General features: G+C 37.4%; 1 protein-coding gene across 2 annotated transcripts in view; it reads left to right on the top strand.

Annotated features, from left to right (window-relative positions):
* LOC138853228 (uncharacterized) overlaps positions 1-21859 on the top strand; it is a 149366-nt gene that overhangs the window by 52856 nt on the left and 74651 nt on the right. The window contains exon 2 of one of the 2 annotated variants that reach the window (XM_070088758.1): positions 3333-21859. This exon is cut by the window's right edge and continues 15452 nt beyond it. The exons of the other annotated variant lie outside the window; for it this stretch is intronic. Coding sequence (XP_069944859.1) covers positions 3333-21859 — 18527 coding nt within the window. The remainder of the gene's footprint in view (positions 1-3332) is intronic. 2 annotated transcript variants of the gene reach the window in all.

Here is a 21859-nt window from a genome sequence, read left to right as displayed (position 1 = left end):
AGGGTTACTTCATCTCCCTATACCTACTGATGTCTTTCTTGATCTTATCCGCCTTTTGTGGACTCAACTTCCTTTTCCTTCCACGGTAAATATTATTCTCAAACCTTCGGTGTTGCTATGAGCTCTCCTCTATCTCCTGTTCTTGCTAATCTTTGCATAGAATACTTGGAGACTGTTCTTCCTACTATTGATGTGCGCCCTTCACTATGGTTCTGCTATGTAGATGACATCTTTGCTCTTTGGCCTCATGTGACTCAAGTCTCTTCCAACCATTTCTTGTTCCTTCCATTAGGTTTAAGGCTGAATGGGAATCTAATTCCTTGCTTCCTTTCCTTGACGTTCATATCCACCGCTCAGATACAGGTTTTGCCTTTACCATTTACCATAAGCCAATGTGCACAGTGGTATGTACATTCACTACTTTTCTTATCATGCTTCCTCTGTCAAGAAAAGTGTGCTTATCTCCCTTTCTCCGTGCTCTCCTCATTTGTGATCCTCAGTTCCTTGAATCAGAAATTTTCATTCTTCATAATTCATTTTCCTGTCTTGGCTACCCTTCCCATTTCAGACTCTGCCTTCTCACGTACTGAACGGACATTCTTCTCTCTACTCCTGGGAACTCTCCTGTTCTCTGCCTTCCCTACATTTCCGGTCTTTCTAATCTCATCAACTCTCTCCGTTCCTTAGACATCCAACTTACTTTTCGCCAGACTAACACTCTTCGCACTAATCTCGTTGATACCTCTCCTCCCTCTATAGATGCTCCTGGTGTCTACTGTATTTCTTGTTCCTCTTGTCCTCTTTAGTACTTTGAAGAAACTGACCGATCTCTATCTGACAGACTTTGGGAGCACAAAAGTAATGTTAGGCTTGTCGACACCAACAATGCTCTCTTCTGTCATGTCAGAGATCACAGTCATCCTATTGACTGGTCTTCTTCTAAAACTGTCTACCCTAGGTCTAACTTTCACAGTTGCCATTTGGTTGAATCCTCCTTTATACATAACTTTCCTTGTATGAATCTTAGTCTTGGCTTTGTCTCTGTAGATGCCTTCCTTTCCCATTACATTGTAAAATGCTCCAAACTTCAGAACACCCCTGACTTAAGCTGATTCTTTTTTCCCTTCTCCCGCTTCCCCTTTCCTCTTTTTCCTTTGGGTTTTCTTTCTTCTGCCTGGTGTATTTGTCCTTGCATTATTTTCCCCCCTCTGTGGGCTCCTGGCTCCCTTGCAGTGCTCCTCTTTCTTAGTATTTGACTGACACTACTACTACCACCACCACTACCTCTCTTGCTCCCATCATTGTCTGCTGGCCTATATATACTCCCCCCTTCTCTCTTGTGTTTGTGTGACTTTGTAAATGGTCCAAGTCAGACCAAAATATCATTGTAAGCTCCGCTCTTCTGTGTGAGGGTTATATGGTATTCTGAACCTAACGAAAAAAAATATATATATTTCATCCACCCCATCTTTTGTCCTGTGTTCCCTTTGGTTTTGGGGCTATACATGTTTGATTATGGGCACCAGACGAAAGAAATAGTGGAGAAAGTTAGTGTGTATGAGCGTTCAGTGAGGAACTAGATGCAGCGTTTCAAGGCTGGTAGTGGTGTTGAGTTACCGTCTGCCAAACCTCGGCCTGGCCCCTCAAAGAAGACATCTGTTCATACCTTAACTGTGTTAAAGCAGTTAGAGAGTACACGTAAGATAACTGCTACAGAACTCAAATAAAAAAACCTACATCTTCTCTCATAGGTGTCTGTAAGAACTGTTAACAGACGTGTGTCAGCACTGGGCTACAGTATCACCATCAGGTTAAGAAACTGATCCCTTCCAAGCCACTGAAGAAACGTAGGCTGGATTATGCAAAGAAATATCTTCACTGGAATCCTCAACAGTGGTCTGACGTACTTTGGAGTGATGAAGCAACCTTCACAGTCACCTGTAACCATAGGGGGCATGTGTACAAGCCCAGAGGTAGTGACCCACGCTACACCAGTGGGACCACCAAACACCCAGACTCGCTCGTGGTTTGGGGGTGTTTCAGTGCTCAGAGTGTTGGTGAACTCATTGTGCTTCCCCAAAACCAGTATATGAACCAGTATAATTACCTGGAGTTAATGTGTGGCAATTTACCTGAAGCGTTTGCCAAGTGTGGGGCTACAGTTTTTATGCAGGACGATGCACCGTGTCATACCACCAAATTTGTAGTTCAGTGACTTAAGGACTGTGAAGTCTGAGGTTAATGACTGGCCAGGCAATTCCCCAGACCTAAACCCTATTGAGAACCTCTGGTCAATAGTGAAATGAAGTTTACTGGGCAAGAATATCAGTTCCATCCAGCGACTGGAGGCTGCTCTACACGAGGCATGGCATAATATATTTACTTCCCCAGATCCTCACGAATTTGTGTGAGAGTCTTCCTATATGGCTGAGGGACGTGAATAAGTGTAAAGGAAGCAGCAGCACCAAATCTTAAAACCTCAGTAAGTGTGCAAATACATATATTATAATCTTTCATGCTATGTGTTTGTGTTTTGGTACGTGTGGGGGTGGGGCGGCATAATGCCGTGACTAGCACTATTTTTAAACTGGATTTTTTTTTTAATTTTGTGTACAATTGGCCAAATTGCCAACTGTTGTGTGCATTATAGGATAGTTCTTATAGATAAATGGGTGGTTTGCTTTGCTCAGTCACAGAACGGGAGCAAAATGTCTAGAAACTGTGACAAATTGAGCATTGAAATTGGCTTAAAACAGTACTCAAAATCAGCAAAATCATCGATGTGTAAGTTGAGCTCAGACCACTTGCATAATTCCATCAAATTTCACATTTTAGTTTAATTGCGACATAGTGTGCACTTTTAATTTTGGAGACAGTGTCAGTGAAAGGGTTAATGAACTGTTAAAGACTTAATTTCATAATCTAAATTAACAGGTACATGAAGCTTTGAGAATAATTCCTGAAACCAATTTTTTCTCATCTGATTTGAGCATTAGCTGAGTTAGGTATTTTGCTGAATGGGTATGAGTGCACTCTATGTTCTATGTTATAGTTACATAAAAAAAACTAGGTTTTTCAGGAGTTACGACTCAACCCCTGCAACCACAAACAGGTGAGTACTTACAGCTTAGCCTAAGCAGGGTGATACTACCAAGTGGTGAAAATCAAAGAGGCCTCCCAAAAATTGATATAATCAAGATTATTGCCAGAGGACAAACAGTACGGAATATTAAAAAAAATGGAAGGGTAAACTAGTAAGTTGAATAAACAGACTAAAATGATCACATAGTGTGCATTACACATAGACTAAGTAAAATATTTCTTCTTTGTAGACCCGATGCCTTGGAGCGGTGGTTGTGGCAGCAATTTTGACAGTTGCTGCCACACAACTCGGAGACGAAAATGTTTCTACGGATATGGGTTATCCTGAAGAAGAACCAGAGATCTCAGATAATCCAGCATACTCTGAAGTGCAGGCAGTCTCTGGAGATCTAAAAGACCTAGAAAATCTTGGAGAATCTGATAGTCCATATGATGCTGATAATCCAGCATTTCATAGAACACAAGCAGACTCTGAAGTGCTAATGGACTCAGTAGCACTAATAGATTCTGGAATTATAACAGACTCTGATATCACATCCAAGTCTGAACCTTCTGAAAATACTGGAACACCAACAGACTCAGGACTGACACTGGACTTTGGAATGCCAGTGGACTTTGTTGCAAATTTAACTGAGATTTACACTCCACATGACTTTGAACTTCCATCATTTCCTGTCACACAAACAGATTCTGAAACTCTAACAGAATCTGAAATGACAATGAACTTTGGAGGACCAATAGCCTTTGATACCTCAGCAGGTTTTGGAAATCTAACAGCTTCTGCTACTTCAAATATCTCTGAAGCTCTAATGGATTCTGGACCATCAACAGACATTGGAAATGTAACTGACTCGGTTATCTCATATGACTTTGAACTTCTAGCCACTTCTGAAACACCAACAGACAATGGAACGTTAACAGACACTGGAGTTACAATGGGCTCTGGAGCAATAACAGACTCTGAAATGCCAACAGACTCAGGAATAGCAATAGACTCCACATTACCAACACATTCTGAAATGCCAATGGAAACTGAAACTCTAAAAGTCTCTGAAACACCAGCAGGTGTTGTCAATGCAACAGACACGGATATTCCATACGACTCTGAACTTCCTGTTGATTCTGGAATGCCAGCAGACTCTGAAATGTTAACAGACTCTGAAATTCCAGCAGACTTCAGAAATCAAACAGACAACAACAATGCATACAGCCCGGATAAATCTGCAGACTCTGAAACACCAGTGGACTTTGGAACACCAGTGGACTTTGGAACACCAGTGGACTTTGAAACACCAGAGGACTCCAGAGCACCAGTGGATTCTGGAACACCAGTGGACTCTGCAACACCTGCAGGCTCTGGAACACTGGTGGACACTGGAACACCAGCGGACTCTGGAATGTCAACCATGTCCAAAAAGCCAACGGAATCCGGAAAATTAATAGAGCCTGGGGCTGTAATAGACTCTGGAATACAAACGAACTCACGTGCTCTTATTGGAGCTCAAAAAATGAATGGTACATTAGCTGGCTTTGCAGTGCAGCCAAGTTCTGGAGCTTCACCAAGCTCTGGATCTCTACCAGGTTCTGGATCTCTATCAAGCTCTGGATCTCTACCAGGTTCTGGAGTTCTACCAAGCTCTGGACCTCCATCGAGGTCTGAAGTTACATCAGCTTTTAGAATTCTTCCAAGTAAAGTTCCAGGCTCTGGAACTTTACCAAACTCTGGAGCTCGACCAAGCTCTGGAGCATTGCCAATCCATGGAGCCCCACAAATCACTGGAGCTCTACCAAGCTTTGGAGCTCAACCAAGGTTTGAAGCTCTGCCAATCTCTGGACCTCAACAAAGCTTTGGAGCTCCACCAAGCTCTGGAGCTTTACCAAGCCATGAAACTTTGCAAAGCTATGGAGCTCCACCAATCACTAGAGTTCATCCAAGCTTTAAAGCTTCACTAATCACTGAAGTTCGACCAAACTCTGAAGCTCTACCAAGCCCTGGAAATCCACCAATCTCTGGAGCTCTACCAAGCTCTGGAGTTCTCCCAAGCTTTGGAGCTCCACCAGTCACTGAAGTTCTACCAAGCTTAGGAGCTCTGTCATCCTTTGAAGCTCTACCAATCTCTGGGCCTCAACAAAGCTTTGGAGCACCACCAATCTCTGGATCTTTACCAAGCCCTAGAGGTCTATCACGATCTGGACCTCAACAAAGCTTTAGAGCACCACTAATCTCTGAAGCTCTACCAAGCCCTGGAGCTGGGCAAATCTCTGAAGCTCATCCAAGCTTTGGAATTTCTACAGGCACTGGAGTTCCAGTAAGCTTTGGAGCTCCACCAAGCTCTTCAGATATACAAAGCTCTAGAACTCTACCAAGCTTTGGAACTCCACAAATTTCTGCAGTTGAAGAAAGCTTTGGACCAAATATTATAGCCCCACCAAGCTATGAAGCATTACCAAACTTTGGAGCTCTACCACATGCTGGAGTTCCACCAGGTTATGGAGCTCTAATGGACTCTGGAAAGCCAATGAGTTCTGAAATACCAGCAGACTTTGGAACACAGCAAAACTATGGAATGCCAGTAATCTCAGGAACTCTAACAAACCCTGCTAAACAAATGAGCTACGGAGCTGTAGCAGATTCTGCTACTCTCACGGATTTTAAAATTCCATATAGCCATGAACCTAAAACTGAACTTCCAAAGATTGAAGGCCAGAATTACCCAGAAATGCTGCCAACTGGAATCTTAACAATTCCTGACAAAGTGCAGTCAGACCTATCAGACACAGAACTTCCAAAGATTGCTGAACAAAACTTTCCTTCAATAACTGGTATGAATTTAAAATACCCAGACATAAGTGGAGAACAATCCCTACCCAATACAGTTTCTGAACTTCCTGAATTCCCACAGTCAATATTGCCAAGAATTCCAAAACCGAAATATCCAAAACTATCTGAAACAGAATTACTAACAATCACAGGTCAGGAACAGACACTACAAATGCCAAAAATCGAACTCCAAAAAGTTCTTACCCAAACAGACCATGAAATGCCACAGGTTGGTGTCTTGAACATACAAGAATCAAATTACCATAAATTAACTGAGACAGATTTACCAGCTATGCCAAGTCCAAGCTACCAAGATTTACCTCTAAAACAATTCTCAACCATTCCTAGTGTTGAATCTCACGAATTATCCATGACAGCATTGCAAAAAATATCAGTGCCTAATTCTGAGCAACTTCCTCAACTTCAACTACCAACAATCCAAGATACTAAATACCCAGATATGCCAGTAATTGGAATCATAATTATACCTAGTTCAGCACAAAATGAAATGCCCAACATGGAACTTCCAAATATTCCTGAACAAAGTATACCTTCAGTGCTGGACACAAATTTTCCAGATATCCAAAATCTAAAATACGCAGATATAAGTGGAAAGCCATCCCTTAGCTTTTATGGTTCTGAACTTCCAGAATTGCCAGAGTCAATATTGCCAAGTATTAAATATCCCAAATATCCACAATTAACAGAAATGGATTTAAGAACAATCACTGGTCAGGAACAGACACTAGAAGTCCCAAAAACAGAACTACAAAAAGTTCATAGCTACATAGACCTTGAAATACCAGAGGCCGATGTTGGGAATATTCAGGAAGCAAATTATCCTAAATTACCTGAGACACATTTACCAGATATCCCCAGTCCAGCTTTCCTGAAGCAACTATCAAGCATTTCTGATCTTGAATCCCAAGAATTATTAACATCAATATTGCCAAAAATATCAGTAACTAATTTTGAACAACTTCCTGAAACTGAATTTCCAAAGATCAAAAGTCAGATATACCCAAAAATTCCAGTAGGTGGAAGCTTAGCAATTCCTGACAATGTGCAGTTAGAACTATCACAGATAGAACTTCCAAAGATTGCTGAACAAAACTTTCCTTCAGTAACTGGTATGAATTTAAAATACCCAAACATAAGTGGAGAACAATTCCTACCCATTAGAGTTTCTGAACTTCCTGAATTACCACAGTCAATATTGGAAAGCATTCCAGAACTTAAATATCCACAACTATCTGATACAGAATTACTAACAATCACTGGTCAGGAACAGACACTACAAATACCAAAAATAGAACTCCCAAAAGTTCTTAGTGAAATATACCATGAAATGCCGGAGGTTGATGTCTTGAACATACAGGAATCAAATTACCGCAAATTAACTGAGACAGATTTCCCAGCTATCCCAAGCTCAAGCTACCCAGATTTACCTCTAAAGCAACTCTCAACCATTCCTAGTATTGAATATCACGAATTATCCATGTCAGCATTGCCAAAAATATCAGTGCCTAATACTGAGCAACTCCGTCAACTTGAACTACCAACAAACCAAGATACTAAATACCCAGATATGCCAGTAATTGGAATCATAAATATACCTAGTTCAGCACAAAATGAAATGCCCAACATAGAACTTCCAAATATTCCTGAACAGAGTATTCCTTCAGTGCCGGACACAAATTTTCCAGATATCCAAAATATAAAATATGCAATTATAAGTGGAAAGCCATCCCTTAGCTTTTATGGTTCTGAACTTCCAGAATTGCCAAAGTCAATATTGCCCAATATTAAACATCCCATATATCCACAATTAACAGAAATGGATTTAAGAACAATCACTGGTCAGGAACAGACATTAGAAGTACCCAAAACAGAACAACAAAAAGCTCTTAGCTACATAGACCTTGAAATACCAAAAGCTGATGTTGGGAATATTCACGAAGTAAATTATCCTAAATTACCTGTGACACATTTACCAGATATTGCCAGTCCAGGCTTTCCTGACCTACCTCTAGAGCACGTCTCAAGCATTCCTGACCTTGAATCCCAAGAATTATTAACATCAATATTGCCAAAAATATCAGTACCTAATTATGAACAACTTTCTGAAACTGAATTTCCAAAGATAAAAAGTCAAGAATACCCAGAAATTCCAGTACTTGGAAGCTTAGCAATTCCTGACAAAGTACAGTTAGAACTATCACAGATAGAACTTCCAAAGATTGCTGAACAAAACTTTCCTTCAGTAACTGGTATGAATTTAAAATACCCAAACATAAGTGGAGAACAATTCCTACCCATTAGAGTTTCTGAACTTCCTGAATTACCACAGTCAATATTGCCAAGCATTCCAGAACTTAAATATCCACAACTATCTGAAACAGAATTACTAACAATCACTGGTCAGGAACAGACACTACAAATACCAAAAATAGAACTCCCAAAAGTTCTTAGCCAAATAGACCATGAAATGCCAGAGGCTGGTGTCTTGAATGTACAGGAATCAAATTACCATAAATTAACTGAGACAGATTTACCAGCTATCCCAAGTCCAAGCTACCAAGATTTACCTCTAAAGCAATTCTCAACTATTCCTAGTGTTGAATCTCACGAATTATCCATGTCAGCATTGCCAAAAATATCAGTGCCTAATTCTGAGCAATTTCCTCAACTTGAACTACCAACAATTCAAGATACTAAATACTCAGATATGCCAGTAATTGGAATCATAAAGATACCTAGTTCAGCACAAAATGAAATGCCCAACATAGAATTTCCAAATATTCCTGAACAAAGTATTCCTTCAGTGCCTGATACAAATTTTCCAGATATCCAAAATCTAAAATACGCAGATGTAAGTGGAAAGCCATCCCTTAGCATTTATGGTTCTGAGCTTCCAGAAATGCCAAAGTCAATATTGCCAAGTATTAAACATCCCAAATATCCACAATTAACAGAAATGGATTTAAGAACAATCACTGGTCAGGAACAGACATTAGAAGTACCAAAAACAGAACGACAAAAAGCTCTTAGCTACATAGACCTTGAAATACCAAAAGCTGATGTTGGGAATATTCACGAAGTAAATTATCCTAAATTACCTGTGACACATTTACCAGATATTGCCAGTCCAGGCTTTCCTGACCTACCTCTAGAGCACGTCTCAAGCATTCCTGACCTTGAATCCCAAGAATTATTAACATCAATATTGCCAAAAATATCAGTACCTAATTATGAACAACTTTCTGAAACTGAATTTCCAAAGATAAAAAGTCAAGAATACCCAGAAATTCCAGTACTTGGAAGCTTAGCAATTCCTGACAAAGTACAGTTAGAACTATCACAGATAGAACTTCCAAAGATTGCTGAACAAAACTTTCCTTCAGTAACTGGTATGAATTTAAAATACCCAAACATAAGTGGAGAACAATTCCTACCCATTAGAGTTTCTGAACTTCCTGAATTACCACAGTCAATATTGCCAAGCATTCCAGAACTTAAATATCCACAACTATCTGAAACAGAATTACTAACAATCACTGGTCAGGAACAGACACTACAAATACCAAAAATAGAACTCCCAAAAGTTCTTAGCCAAATAGACCATGAAATGCCAGAGGCTGGTGTCTTGAATGTACAGGAATCAAATTACCATAAATTAACTGAGACAGATTTACCAGCTATCCCAAGTCCAAGCTACCAAGATTTACCTCTAAAGCAATTCTCAACTATTCCTAGTGTTGAATCTCACGAATTATCCATGTCAGCATTGCCAAAAATATCAGTGCCTAATTCTGAGCAATTTCCTCAACTTGAACTACCAACAATTCAAGATACTAAATACTCAGATATGCCAGTAATTGGAATCATAAAGATACCTAGTTCAGCACAAAATGAAATGCCCAACATAGAATTTCCAAATATTCCTGAACAAAGTATTCCTTCAGTGCCTGATACAAATTTTCCAGATATCCAAAATTTAAAATACACAGATGTAAGTGGAAAGCCATCCCTTAGCATTTATGGTTCTGAGCTTCCAGAAATGCCAAAGTCAATATTGCCAAGTATTAAACATCCCAAATATCCACAATTAACAGAAATGGATTTAAGAACAATCACTGGTCAGGAACAGACATTAGAAGTACCAAAAACAGAACGACAAAAAGCTCTTAGCTACATAGACCTTGAAAAACCAATAGCTGATGTTGGGAATATTCACGAAGTAAATTATCCTAAATTACCTGTGACACATTTACCAGATATTGCCAGTCCAGGCTTTCCTGACCTACCTCTAGAGCACGTCTCAAGCATTCCTGACCTTGAATCCCAAGAATTATTAACATCAATATTGCCAAAAATATCAGTACCTAATTATGAACAACTTTCTGAAACTGAATTTCCAAAGATAAAAAGTCAAGAATACCCAGAAATTCCAGTACTTGGAAGCTTAGCAATTCCTGACAAAGTACAGTTAGAACTATCACAGATAGAACTTCCAAAGATTGCTGAACAAAACTTTCCTTCAGTAACTGGTATGAATTTAAAATACCCAAACATAAGTGGAGAACAATTCCTACCCATTAGAGTTTCTGAACTTCCTGAATTACCACAGTCAATATTGGAAAGCATTCCAGAACTTAAATATCCACAACTATCTGATACAGAATTACTAACAATCACTGGTCAGGAACAGACACTACAAATACCAAAAATAGAACTCCCAAAAGTTCTTAGTGAAATATACCATGAAATGCCGGAGGTTGATGTCTTGAACATACAGGAATCAAATTACCGCAAATTAACTGAGACAGATTTCCCAGCTATCCCAGGCTCAAGCTACCCAGATTTACCTCTAAAGCAACTCTCAACCATTCCTAGTATTGAATCTCACGAATTATCCATGTCAGCATTGCCAAAAATATCAGTGCCTAATACTGAGCAACTCCGTCAACTTGAACTACCAACAAACCAAGATACTAAATACCCAGATATGCCAGTAATTGGAATCATAAAGATACCTAGTTCAGCACAAAATGAAATGCCCAACATAGAATTTCCAAATATTCCTGAACAAAGTATTCCTTTAGTGCCTGATACAAATTTTCCAGATATCCAAAATCTAAAATACGCAGATGTAAGTGGAAAGCCATCCCTTAGCATTTATGGTTCTGAGCTTCCAGAAATGCCAAAGTCAATATTGCCAAGTATTAAACATCCCAAATATCCACAATTAACAGAAATGGATTTAAGAACAATCACTGGTCAGGAACAGACATTAGAAGTACCAAAAACAGAACGACAAAAAGCTCTTAGCTACATAGACCTTGAAATACCAAAAGCTGATGTTGGGAATATTCACGAAGTAAATTATCCTAAATTACCTGTGACACATTTACCAGATATTGCCAGTCCAGGCTTTCCTGACCTACCTCTAGAGCACGTCTCAAGCATTCCTGACCTTGAATCCCAAGAATTATTAACATCAATATTGCCAAAAATATCAGTACCTAATTATGAACATCTTTCTGAAACTGAATTTCCAAAGATAAAAAGTCAAGAATACCCAGAAATTCCAGTACTTGGAAGCTTAGCAATTCCTGACAAAGTACAGTTAGAACTATCACAGATAGAACTTCCAAAGATTGCTGAACAAAACTTTCCTTCAGTAACTGGTATGAATTTAAAATACCCAAACATAAGTGGAGAACAATTCCTACCCATTAGAGTTTCTGAACTTCCTGAATTACCACAGTCAATATTGCCAAGCATTCCAGAACTTAAATATCCACAACTATCTGAAACAGAATTACTAACAATCACTGGTCAGGAACAGACACTACAAATACCAAAAATAGAACTCCCAAAAGTTCTTAGCCAAATAGACCATGAAATGCCAGAGGCTGGTGTCTTGAATGTACAGGAATCAAATTACCATAAATTAACTGAGACAGATTTACCAGCTATCCCAAGTCCAAGCTACCAAGATTTACCTCTAAAGCAATTCTCAACTATTCCTAGTGTTGAATCTCATGAATTATCCATGTCAGCATTGCCAAAAATATCAGTGCCTAATTCTGAGCAATTTCCTCAACTTGAACTACCAACAATCCAAGATACTAAATACCCAGATATGCCAGTAATCGGAATCATAAATATACCTAGTTCAGCACAAAATGAAATGCCCAACATAGAACTTCCAAATATTCCTAAAGAAATTATTCCATCAGTGCCCGACACAAATTTTCCAGATATCCAAAATCTAAAATACGTAGATATAAGTGGAAAGCCATCCCTTAGCATTTATGGTTCTGAACTTCCAGAAATGCCAAATTCAATATTGCCAAGTATTAAACACCCCAAATATCCACAATTAACAGAAATGGATTTAAGAACAATTACTGGTCAGGAACAGACACTAGAAGTACCAAAAATAGAACTACAAAAAGTTGTTAGCTACATAGACCTTGAAATACCAGAGGCTGATGTTGGGAATATTCAGGAAGCAAATCATTCTAAATTATCTGTGACACATTTACCAGATATCCCCAGTCCAGGCTTTCCTGACCTACCTCTAGAGCAACTCTCAAGCATTCCTGATCTTGAATCCCAAGAATTATTAACATCAATATTGCCAAAAATATCAGTACCTAATTATGAACAACTTCCTGAAGCTGAGTTTCCGAAGATCAAAAGTCAGATATTCCCAGAAATTCCAGTAGTTGAAAGCTTAGAAATTCCTGACAAAGTGGAGTCAGAACTATCACAGATAGAACTTCCAAAGACTGCTGAACAAAACTTTCCTTCAGTATCTGGTATGAATTTAAAATACCCAGACATAAGTGGAGGACAATTCCTTCCCATAACAGTTTCTGAACTTCCAGAATTGCCAAAGTCAAGATTTTCAAGTATTAAAAAACCTGAATATCCACAGTTACCTGACACAGACTTACTAACAATCACTGGTCAGGAACATACACTAGAAATGCCAAAATTAGAATTTCCAGAAGTTCTTAGCCACATGGATCTTGAAATACCAAAGGTTGATGTCATGAGTGTACAGGAATCAAATTATCCTAAGTTACCCGAGACACATTTATCAGATATCCCAAGTCTAAGCTTTCCTAACCTACCTCTAGAGCAATTCTCAAACATTCCTAGTCTTGATTCCCAAGAATTATTAACATCAACATTGCCCAAAATATCAGTACCTAATTATGAGCATCTTTCTGACACTGAATTTCCAAAGATCAAAGCTCAAAAATATCCAGAAATACCAGTAACTGCAATCTTAACAATTCCTGACACTGTGCAATCAGAAATGTTAAAGACAGAACTTCCAAAGACTACTGAATACATACTTCCATCAGTAAATGACTTAAAACTAAAATACCAAGACAAAAATGGAAAACAAACTGTAAGCATTCCGGTTTCTGAATTTCCTGAATTGCCACAGTCAATATTGCCAAGCATTCTAAAATCTAAATATCCCCAGCTACCTAAAACAGAATTACTAACAATCACCGGTCAGGAGCAGACACTACAAATACCAAAAATAGAACACCCAAAAGTTCTTGGCCAAACAGACCTTGAAATTCCAAACACTGATACTTTGAATATACAGGAATCAAATTATCGTAAAATGGATGAAACACTTTTTTCAGTTATCATAAGTCCAAGCTACCCAGACTTACCTTTACAGCAACTCTCAAACATTCCTAGTGCTGAATCTCAGGAATTATCAATGTCAATATTGCCAAAAATATCAGTCCCTAATTATGAGGAACTTCCTCAACCTGAACTACCAACAATCCTAGATACAAAATACCTAGACCCACAATTGCAAAAAGAAATGTCCAAGATAGAACTTCCAAATATTCCTGAACAACGTATTCCTTCAGTACCTGACACAAATTTTTCAGATTTTCTAAATCTAAAATACCCAGATGTAAGTGCAAAGCCATCCCTTGGCTTTCTTGGTACAGAACTTCTAGAACCGACAAAGTCAACATTGTCAAATATTCATAAACCCAAATATCAACAGCTACCTGAAACAGACTTACTGACAATGATTGGTCAGGAAAAAACACTAGAAATACCAAAAATTGAACTACCAAAGTTTCTTAGCCAAACAAGCCTTGAAGTACAAGAGGCTGATGTCTTGAATATACCAGATCCAAATAATCCTAAATTACCTGAGACACATATACCAATTATCTCTAGTCCAAGCTACCCAGACTTGCCTCTAAAACAGCTCTCAAACATTCCCATTCTTGAGTCTCGGGAAATATCAAAGTCAATATTGCCAATATTATCAGCTCCTAAAATTGAACAATTTCCTAAAACTCAACTTCCAACAGTCCAAGATTCAAAATATCAAGAACTTTCAGAAACTGGGTTTTTAACAATTCCTGGTTCAGCATATTCAGAAATGATGAAGATGCAAGTTTCAAATATTCCAGAACAAAATTATCCTTCAATACCAGACATTGAATTTCCATATATTCTACATTTAAATGACCCAGACATTAATGGAAAGCAATCCTTACACATTTCTGTCTCTGAACTTCCAGATTTGCCACAGTCACCACTGCCAAGCATTCCAAAACCAAAATATGCGCATCTACATGAAACTGAGTTAGAAACATTAAGTGGTCAGGAACCGATACTAGAAATACCAAATTTAGAATTCTCCAAAGCTCTTAGCCAAACAGACATTGAAATGCCAAAGTTTGATGTTGTGACTTTTCAGGAAGCCAATTATCCTAAACTATCTGAGAAACTTATAACAGATATTATAAGTCCAAGCTACCCTGACCTAAAGCAACTCTCAAGCATTCCTAGTCTTGAATCCCAAGAATTATTAATGTCAATATTGCCAAAAATATCAGCACCTAATTATGAGCAACTTCCTGAAACTGTACATTCAAAGATCGAGGATCAGAACTACCCAGAAGTGCCAGCAACTGAAATCCTTACAATTTCTGGCACTGTGCCATCAGAACTATCAGAGACAGATCTTTCAAAGATTACTAAACAAACTTTTCCATCAGTAACTGGTATGAGTCTAAAATATCCAGACATAAGTGGAGAACAATCCCTACCCATTCCAGTTTTTGACCTTCTTGATTTGCCAGAGTCAATATTGCCAAACATACCAAAGTCTAAATATCCACAACTATCTGAAACAGAGTTACTAACAATCACAGGTCAGGAACAGACACTAAAAATACCAAAAATAGAACTCCCAAAAGTTCTTAGCCAAACAGACCTAGAAATACCAAAGGTTGATGTCTTGAATATACAGGAATTAAATAATCCTAAATTAGATGAGACACATTTACCAGCCATCCCAAATCCAAGCTATTCAGACTTATCTCTAAAGCTCTCAACCATTCCTAGTGTTGAATCTGAGGAATTATCGATCTCATTATTGCCAAAAATATCAGTGCCTAATTATGAGCAGCTTCCTCAACCTGAACTACCATCAATCCAAGATAGGAAATACCCAGACACACCAGAAATTGGAATCTTAACAATACCTAGTTCAGTGCAGCCAGAAATGTCCAAGATAGAAGTTCCAAATATTCCTGAACAAAGTATTCTTTCAGTACCTGACAAAAATATTCCAGATATCCTATATCTACATTATCCAGATATAAGTGAAAAACCATCCCTTAGCATTCCTGGTTCTGAACATCCAGAATTGCTAAAGTCAATATTGCCAAATATTACAAAACACAAACAGCCACAGCTAAAGGAAATGGACTCACTAACAATTATTGGTCAGGAACAGACACTAGAAATACCAAAAGTTAAAATACCAAAAGTTCTTAGCCAAACAGATTTTGAAATGTCAAAGGTAAATGTCTTGAATACAAAGGAATCAAATTATCATAAATTACCTGAGACATATTTACCAGCTATTCCTAGTCCAAACTTTCTAAATGTGCCTCTACAGCAACTCTCAAGCATCCCTGTTACTGAGTCTCAGGAAATATCAGAGTCAGTATTGCCAATAATATCAGTTCCTATATATGAACAATTTTCTGAAAATCAACTTCCAGCACTCAAAGATCTGAAATATCAAGACTTGTCAGAAAACAGATACTTAACAATTCCTGGTTCAATGTACAAAGAAATGCCAAATATGGAACTTTCAAATATTCATGAACTAAATTATCCTTCAATATTAGACAAAGAGATTTCTGATACTCTAAATCTAAATTACCCAGACATTAGTGGAAAGCAATCCCTAAGCATTTCTGTTTCTGAATTTCCAGGATTGCCACATGAAATATTGCCAGGCATTCCAAAACACAAATATCCACAACCACTTGAAACTGGAATAGTAACATTCACTGGTCAGAAACAGACACTAGGAATACCAAAAATAGAACTTCCAAAAGCTCTTAACCAAACAGAACTAGAAATGTCAAAGGTTGATGTCTTGAACATACAGGAATCAAATTATCCTAAATCACCTGATGCTATACCAGATATCCCTAGTCCAAACTACCCAGACTTACCTCTAAAGCAACTCTCAAGCTTCCCAGCTTATGAGTCTGAGGAACTATCAAAGTCAATATTGCCAATAATATCTGGGCTTCCAACAATTCAAGATACAAAATACCAAGATATGCCAGTAACTGAAATCCTAACAATTCCTGGCTCAGTGCACTCAGATATGTCAATGGCAGGACTTCCAAATATTCTTAAAAAAAATTTTCCTTCCATACCTGAAACAAATATCCCAGACATCCTAAATCGAAATTACCCAGACATAAGCAACAAGGACTCCCTACATATTTCAGTGTCTGAACTTCCAGGAATGCCACAGTCAATAATGCCAAACATTCAAAACTCCATATATCCAACAATACATGAAACTGAGTTAATAAAAATGATTAGTCAGGAAGATGCACTTAAAATACCGAAAACAGAAATCCCAAAAGCATTTAGCCAAACAGACCTTGAAATGCCAAAGTTTGATGTTTCAAATATTCAGGAAACCAATTATCATAAGTTAACCAAGACACATTCATCAGACATCACTGATGAAAGCTACCCATACTTGTCTCTACAGAAACTCTCAAACATTCTGGGTCATGAATCTCATGAAGTGTCAGACACACTATTGCCGAAATTTTCAGTTCATAAAACTGATCAATTTCCTCAAACTGAACTTCAAACAATTCAACATCTCAAAAACACAAATTTGCCAAAAATTCGAATTAGAACATTTCCAGGTGATGTGCGAAGTGAAATGCCAAAGGAGGAAATTCAAAATATTTCTTATCAAAATAATCATTTAAATCTTGGCATAGGTTCCCCATATATGTTAAATCCAATATACCCAGACATAAATGAAAGGAAAACCCGAAGTATTCCCATTTCAGAATTTCCAGAATTACCACACACAAAATTGCCAAGCCTTATAAAACACAAATATACAAAATTACCAGAAACTGAATTACTAACAATCACTGGAGAGGAAGACACACTAGAAATGCCAAAAGTAGATTTCCAAAAACCTTCAAGTCAAAAAGATACAGAAATACCTATAATTGATATTTCGAATAAACATGAAACAAATTATCTAAAATTACCTGAGACACATTTACCAAAAATATTAAATCCAAGCTTTCCTCAGTTACCACTAATGCAACTTTCAAACATTCCTAGTTTTGACTCCAAGAAATTACCAAAATCTCTGATGCCAGAAACATCGGACCAAAACCATAAATTACTTTTTAACAGTGCACTTCCAACAGTACAGGAACCAAAATATCCTGATTTACCAGATAATGACCTTCTAACTATTCATGATTCACAATACCCAGAAATGTCTAATATAGAACTTCCAAATATTAAGAAGCAAAATTATGCTTTAATTAATAATATAAATTTAACTGAAAGTCAAAACCTAAAATATCCAGAAATAAATAAAAAGATCCCCCTAAGAATACCAGATTCAAAAAGTTCAGAATTACCAGAAAAAAAATTGACAATCATTCAAAAACCCAGATATCTGCAGAGAACTGAAAATGAAATACGAACAGTCACTGGTCAGGAAGTGCCAAAATTAGAATTCCCCAAAACACTTGGCCAAATAGACCTGGAAATACCAAAGATTGATCTTTTCAATATACAAAAAGTAAAATATCCTAAATTATCAGGAACACAATTGACAGATATTCCACATCCAAGCTTCCCTGACTTACATCCATTGCAAATTTCAAATATTCCTGGTTTCGAAACTCAGGACATATCAATGCCAATAGTACCAAAAATAATAGATGCCAAAAATGAACAACTTCCTCAGACTGAAGTTACAGAAAAACAACACCTGATATATCCAGAAATGCCAGATATTGGACCTTTAAATATGCTGGGTTCATTGCACCTAGAAATACCAAAGATGGGTCTGCAAAAAATTTCTGAACAAAATTATCCATCAATACCTGATATAAGTTCTCCAGAGTCAGACACTACTGGAATGGAATCACTAAATATTCCTGTTCCTAAAATTCCAGAATTAAAAAAGTCACTACTGCCAAGCATTCCAGTGCCCACATATCCAGAAATATCTGACATTGAATTACTAACAATCACTGGTCAGGAAGTGCCAAAATTAGAATTCTCCAAAACTCTTGGCCAAACAGACTTGGAAATGCCAAAGTCTGATCTTTTTGATATACAGGAAGCAAAATATCATAATTTACCTGGGACACAATTGACAGATATCCCACACCCAAGCTTCACTGACCTACCTAAATTGCAAATTTCAAATATTCCTGGTCTTGAAATTCACGATATATCAAAGCCAGTAGTACCAAAAATATTAGATGCCAAAAATGAACAACTTCCTGAGACTGATGTAACAAAAATACAACTCCCAACCTATGCAGAAATGCCAGATATTGGATCTACAACTACGTCTGGATCATTGCACTTACAAATACCAAGGGTGGATTTTCCAAAAATTCCTGAACAAAATTATCCATCATTACAGGATATAAGTTCTCCACAGTTACTTAATATTAAATACCCAGACATTAGTGGAATGGAATCGCTAAGTATTCCTGTTTCTAAAATTTCAAAGTCAGTACTGCCAAGCATTCCAGTGCCCACATATCCAGAAATATCTGACACTGAATTACTAACAATCACTGGTCAGGAATTGCCAAAATTAAAATTCCCTAAAACACTTGGCGAAATAGACTTGGAAATGCCAAAGTTTGATCTTTTTGATATACAGGAAGCAAAATATCCTAATTTACCTGGGACACAATTGACAGATATCCCACATCCAAGCTTCCCTGACCTACCTAAATTGCAAATTTCCAATATTCCTGGTCTTGAAATTCAGGATATATCAAAGCCAATACTACCAAAAATATTAGATGCCAAAAACGAAAAACTTCCTCAGACTGATGTAACAGAAATACAACTCCCAACCTATGCAGAAATGCCAGATATTGGATCTATAACTATCCCTGGATCATTGCACCTAAAAACACCAAAGATAGATCTTCCAAAAATTTCTGAACAAAATTATCCATCACTACCTGATATAAGTTCTCCAGAGTTACTAAATATTAAATACCCAGACATTAGTGTAATGGAATCACTAAGTATTCCTGTTTCTAAAATTCCACAATTACCAAAGTCAGAACTGCCAAAGATTGCAGTGCCCACATATCCACAATTATCTGACACTGAATTACTAACAATAACTAGTCAGGAAGTGCCAAAATTAGAATTCCCCAAAACACTTGGCCAAATAGACTTGGAAATGCCAAAGTTTGATCTTTTTGATATACAGGAAGCAAAATATCCTAATTTTCCTGGGACACAATTGACAGATACCCCACGTCCAAGCTTCCCTGACCTACCTAAATTGCAAATTTCAAATCTTCCTGGTCTTGAAATTCAGGATATATCAAAGCCAATACTACCAAAAATATTAGATGCCAAAAATGAACAACTTCGTGAGACTGATGTTACAGAAATACAACTCCCAAGCTATGCAGAAATGCCAGATATTGGATCTATAACTATGCCTGGATCATTGCGTCTAGAAATACCAAAGATAGATCTTCCAAAAATTCCTGAACAAAATTATCCATCACTACCTGATATAAGTTCTCCAGAGTTACTAAATATTAAATACCCAGACATTAGTGGAATGGAATCAGGAAATATTCCTCTTTCTAAAATTCCAGAATTACCGAAGTCAGTACTGCCAAGCATTCAAATGTCCACATATCCAGAAATATCTGACACTGAATTACTAACAGTCACTGGTCAGGAAGTACCAAAATTAGAATTCCCCAAAACATATGGCCAAACAGACTTGGAAATGCCAAAATTTGATCTTTTTGATATAAAGGAAGCAAAATATCCTAAATTATCTGGGACACAATTGGCAGATATCCCACATCCAAACTTCCCTGACCTACCTAAATTGCCAATTTCCAATATTCCTGATCTTAAAATTCAGGATATATCAAAGACTATGCTACCAAAAATATTAGATGCCAAAAATGAACAACTTCCTGAGACTGATGTAACAGAAATACAACTCCCAACCTATGCAGAAATGCCAGATATTGGATCTATAACTACGTCTGGATCATTACACCTAGTAATACCAAAGATAGATCTTCCAAAAATTCCTGAACAAAATTATCCATCACTACCTGATATAAGTTCTCCAGAGTTACTAAATATTAAATATCCAGACATTAGTGGAATGGAATCACTAAGTATTCCTGTTTCTAAAATTCCACAATTACCAAAGTCAAAACTGCCAAAGATTGCAGTGCCCACATATCCACAATTATCTGACACTGAATTACTAACAATAACTAGTCAGGAAGTGCCAAAATTAGAATTCCCCAAAACACTTGGCCAAATAGACTTGAAAATGCCAAAGTTTGATCTTTTCGATATACAGGAAGCAAAATATCCTAATTTTCCTGGGACACAATTGACAGATATCCCACGTCCAAGCTTCCCTGACCTACCTAAATTGCAAATTTCAAATCTTCCTGGTCTTGAAATTCAGGATATATCAAAGCCAATACTACCAAAAATATTAGATGCCAAAAATGAACAACTTCGTGAGACTGATGTTACAGAAATACAACTCCCAAGCTATGCAGAAATGCCAGATATTGGATCTATAACTATGCCTGGATCATTGCGTTTTGAAATACCAAAGATAGATCTTCCAAAAATTCCTGAACAAAATTATCCATCACTACCTGATATAAGTTCTCCAGAGTTACTAAATATTAAATACCCAGACATTAGTGGAATGGAATCAGGAAATATTCCTCTTTCTAAAATTCCAGAATTACCGAACTCAGTACTGCCAAGCATTCAAATGTCCACATATCCAGAAATATCTGACACTGAATTACTAAAAATCACTGGTCAGGAAGTACCAAAATTAGAATTCCCCAAAACATTTGGCCAAACAGACTTGGAAATGCCAAAATTTGATCTTTTTGATATAAAGGAAGCAAAATATCCTAAATTATCTGGGACACAATTGGCAGATATCCCACATCCAAACTTCCCTGACCTACCTAAATTGCCAATTTCCAATATTCCTGATCTTAAAATTCAGGATATATCAAAGACTATGCTACCAAAAATATTAGATGCCAAAAATGAAAAACTTCCTCAGACTGATGTTACAGAAATACAACACCCAACCAATGCAGAAATGCCAGATATTGGATCTATAACTATGCCTGGATCATTGCACACAGAAATACCAAAGATAGATCTTCCAAAAATTCCTGAACAAAATTATCCATCACTACCTGATATAAGTTCTCCAGAGTTACTAAATATTAAATATCCAGACATTAGTGTAATGGAATCACTAAGTATTCCTGTTTCTAA

Source organism: Cherax quadricarinatus, chromosome 26 (genome assembly GCF_038502225.1).
Source record: "Cherax quadricarinatus isolate ZL_2023a chromosome 26, ASM3850222v1, whole genome shotgun sequence".
NCBI classification, from domain to species: Eukaryota; Metazoa; Arthropoda; class Malacostraca; order Decapoda; family Parastacidae; genus Cherax; species Cherax quadricarinatus.
The sequence above is the reverse complement of the archived record's forward strand: the minus strand, read 5'-3'. Positions and strand labels throughout refer to the sequence as shown.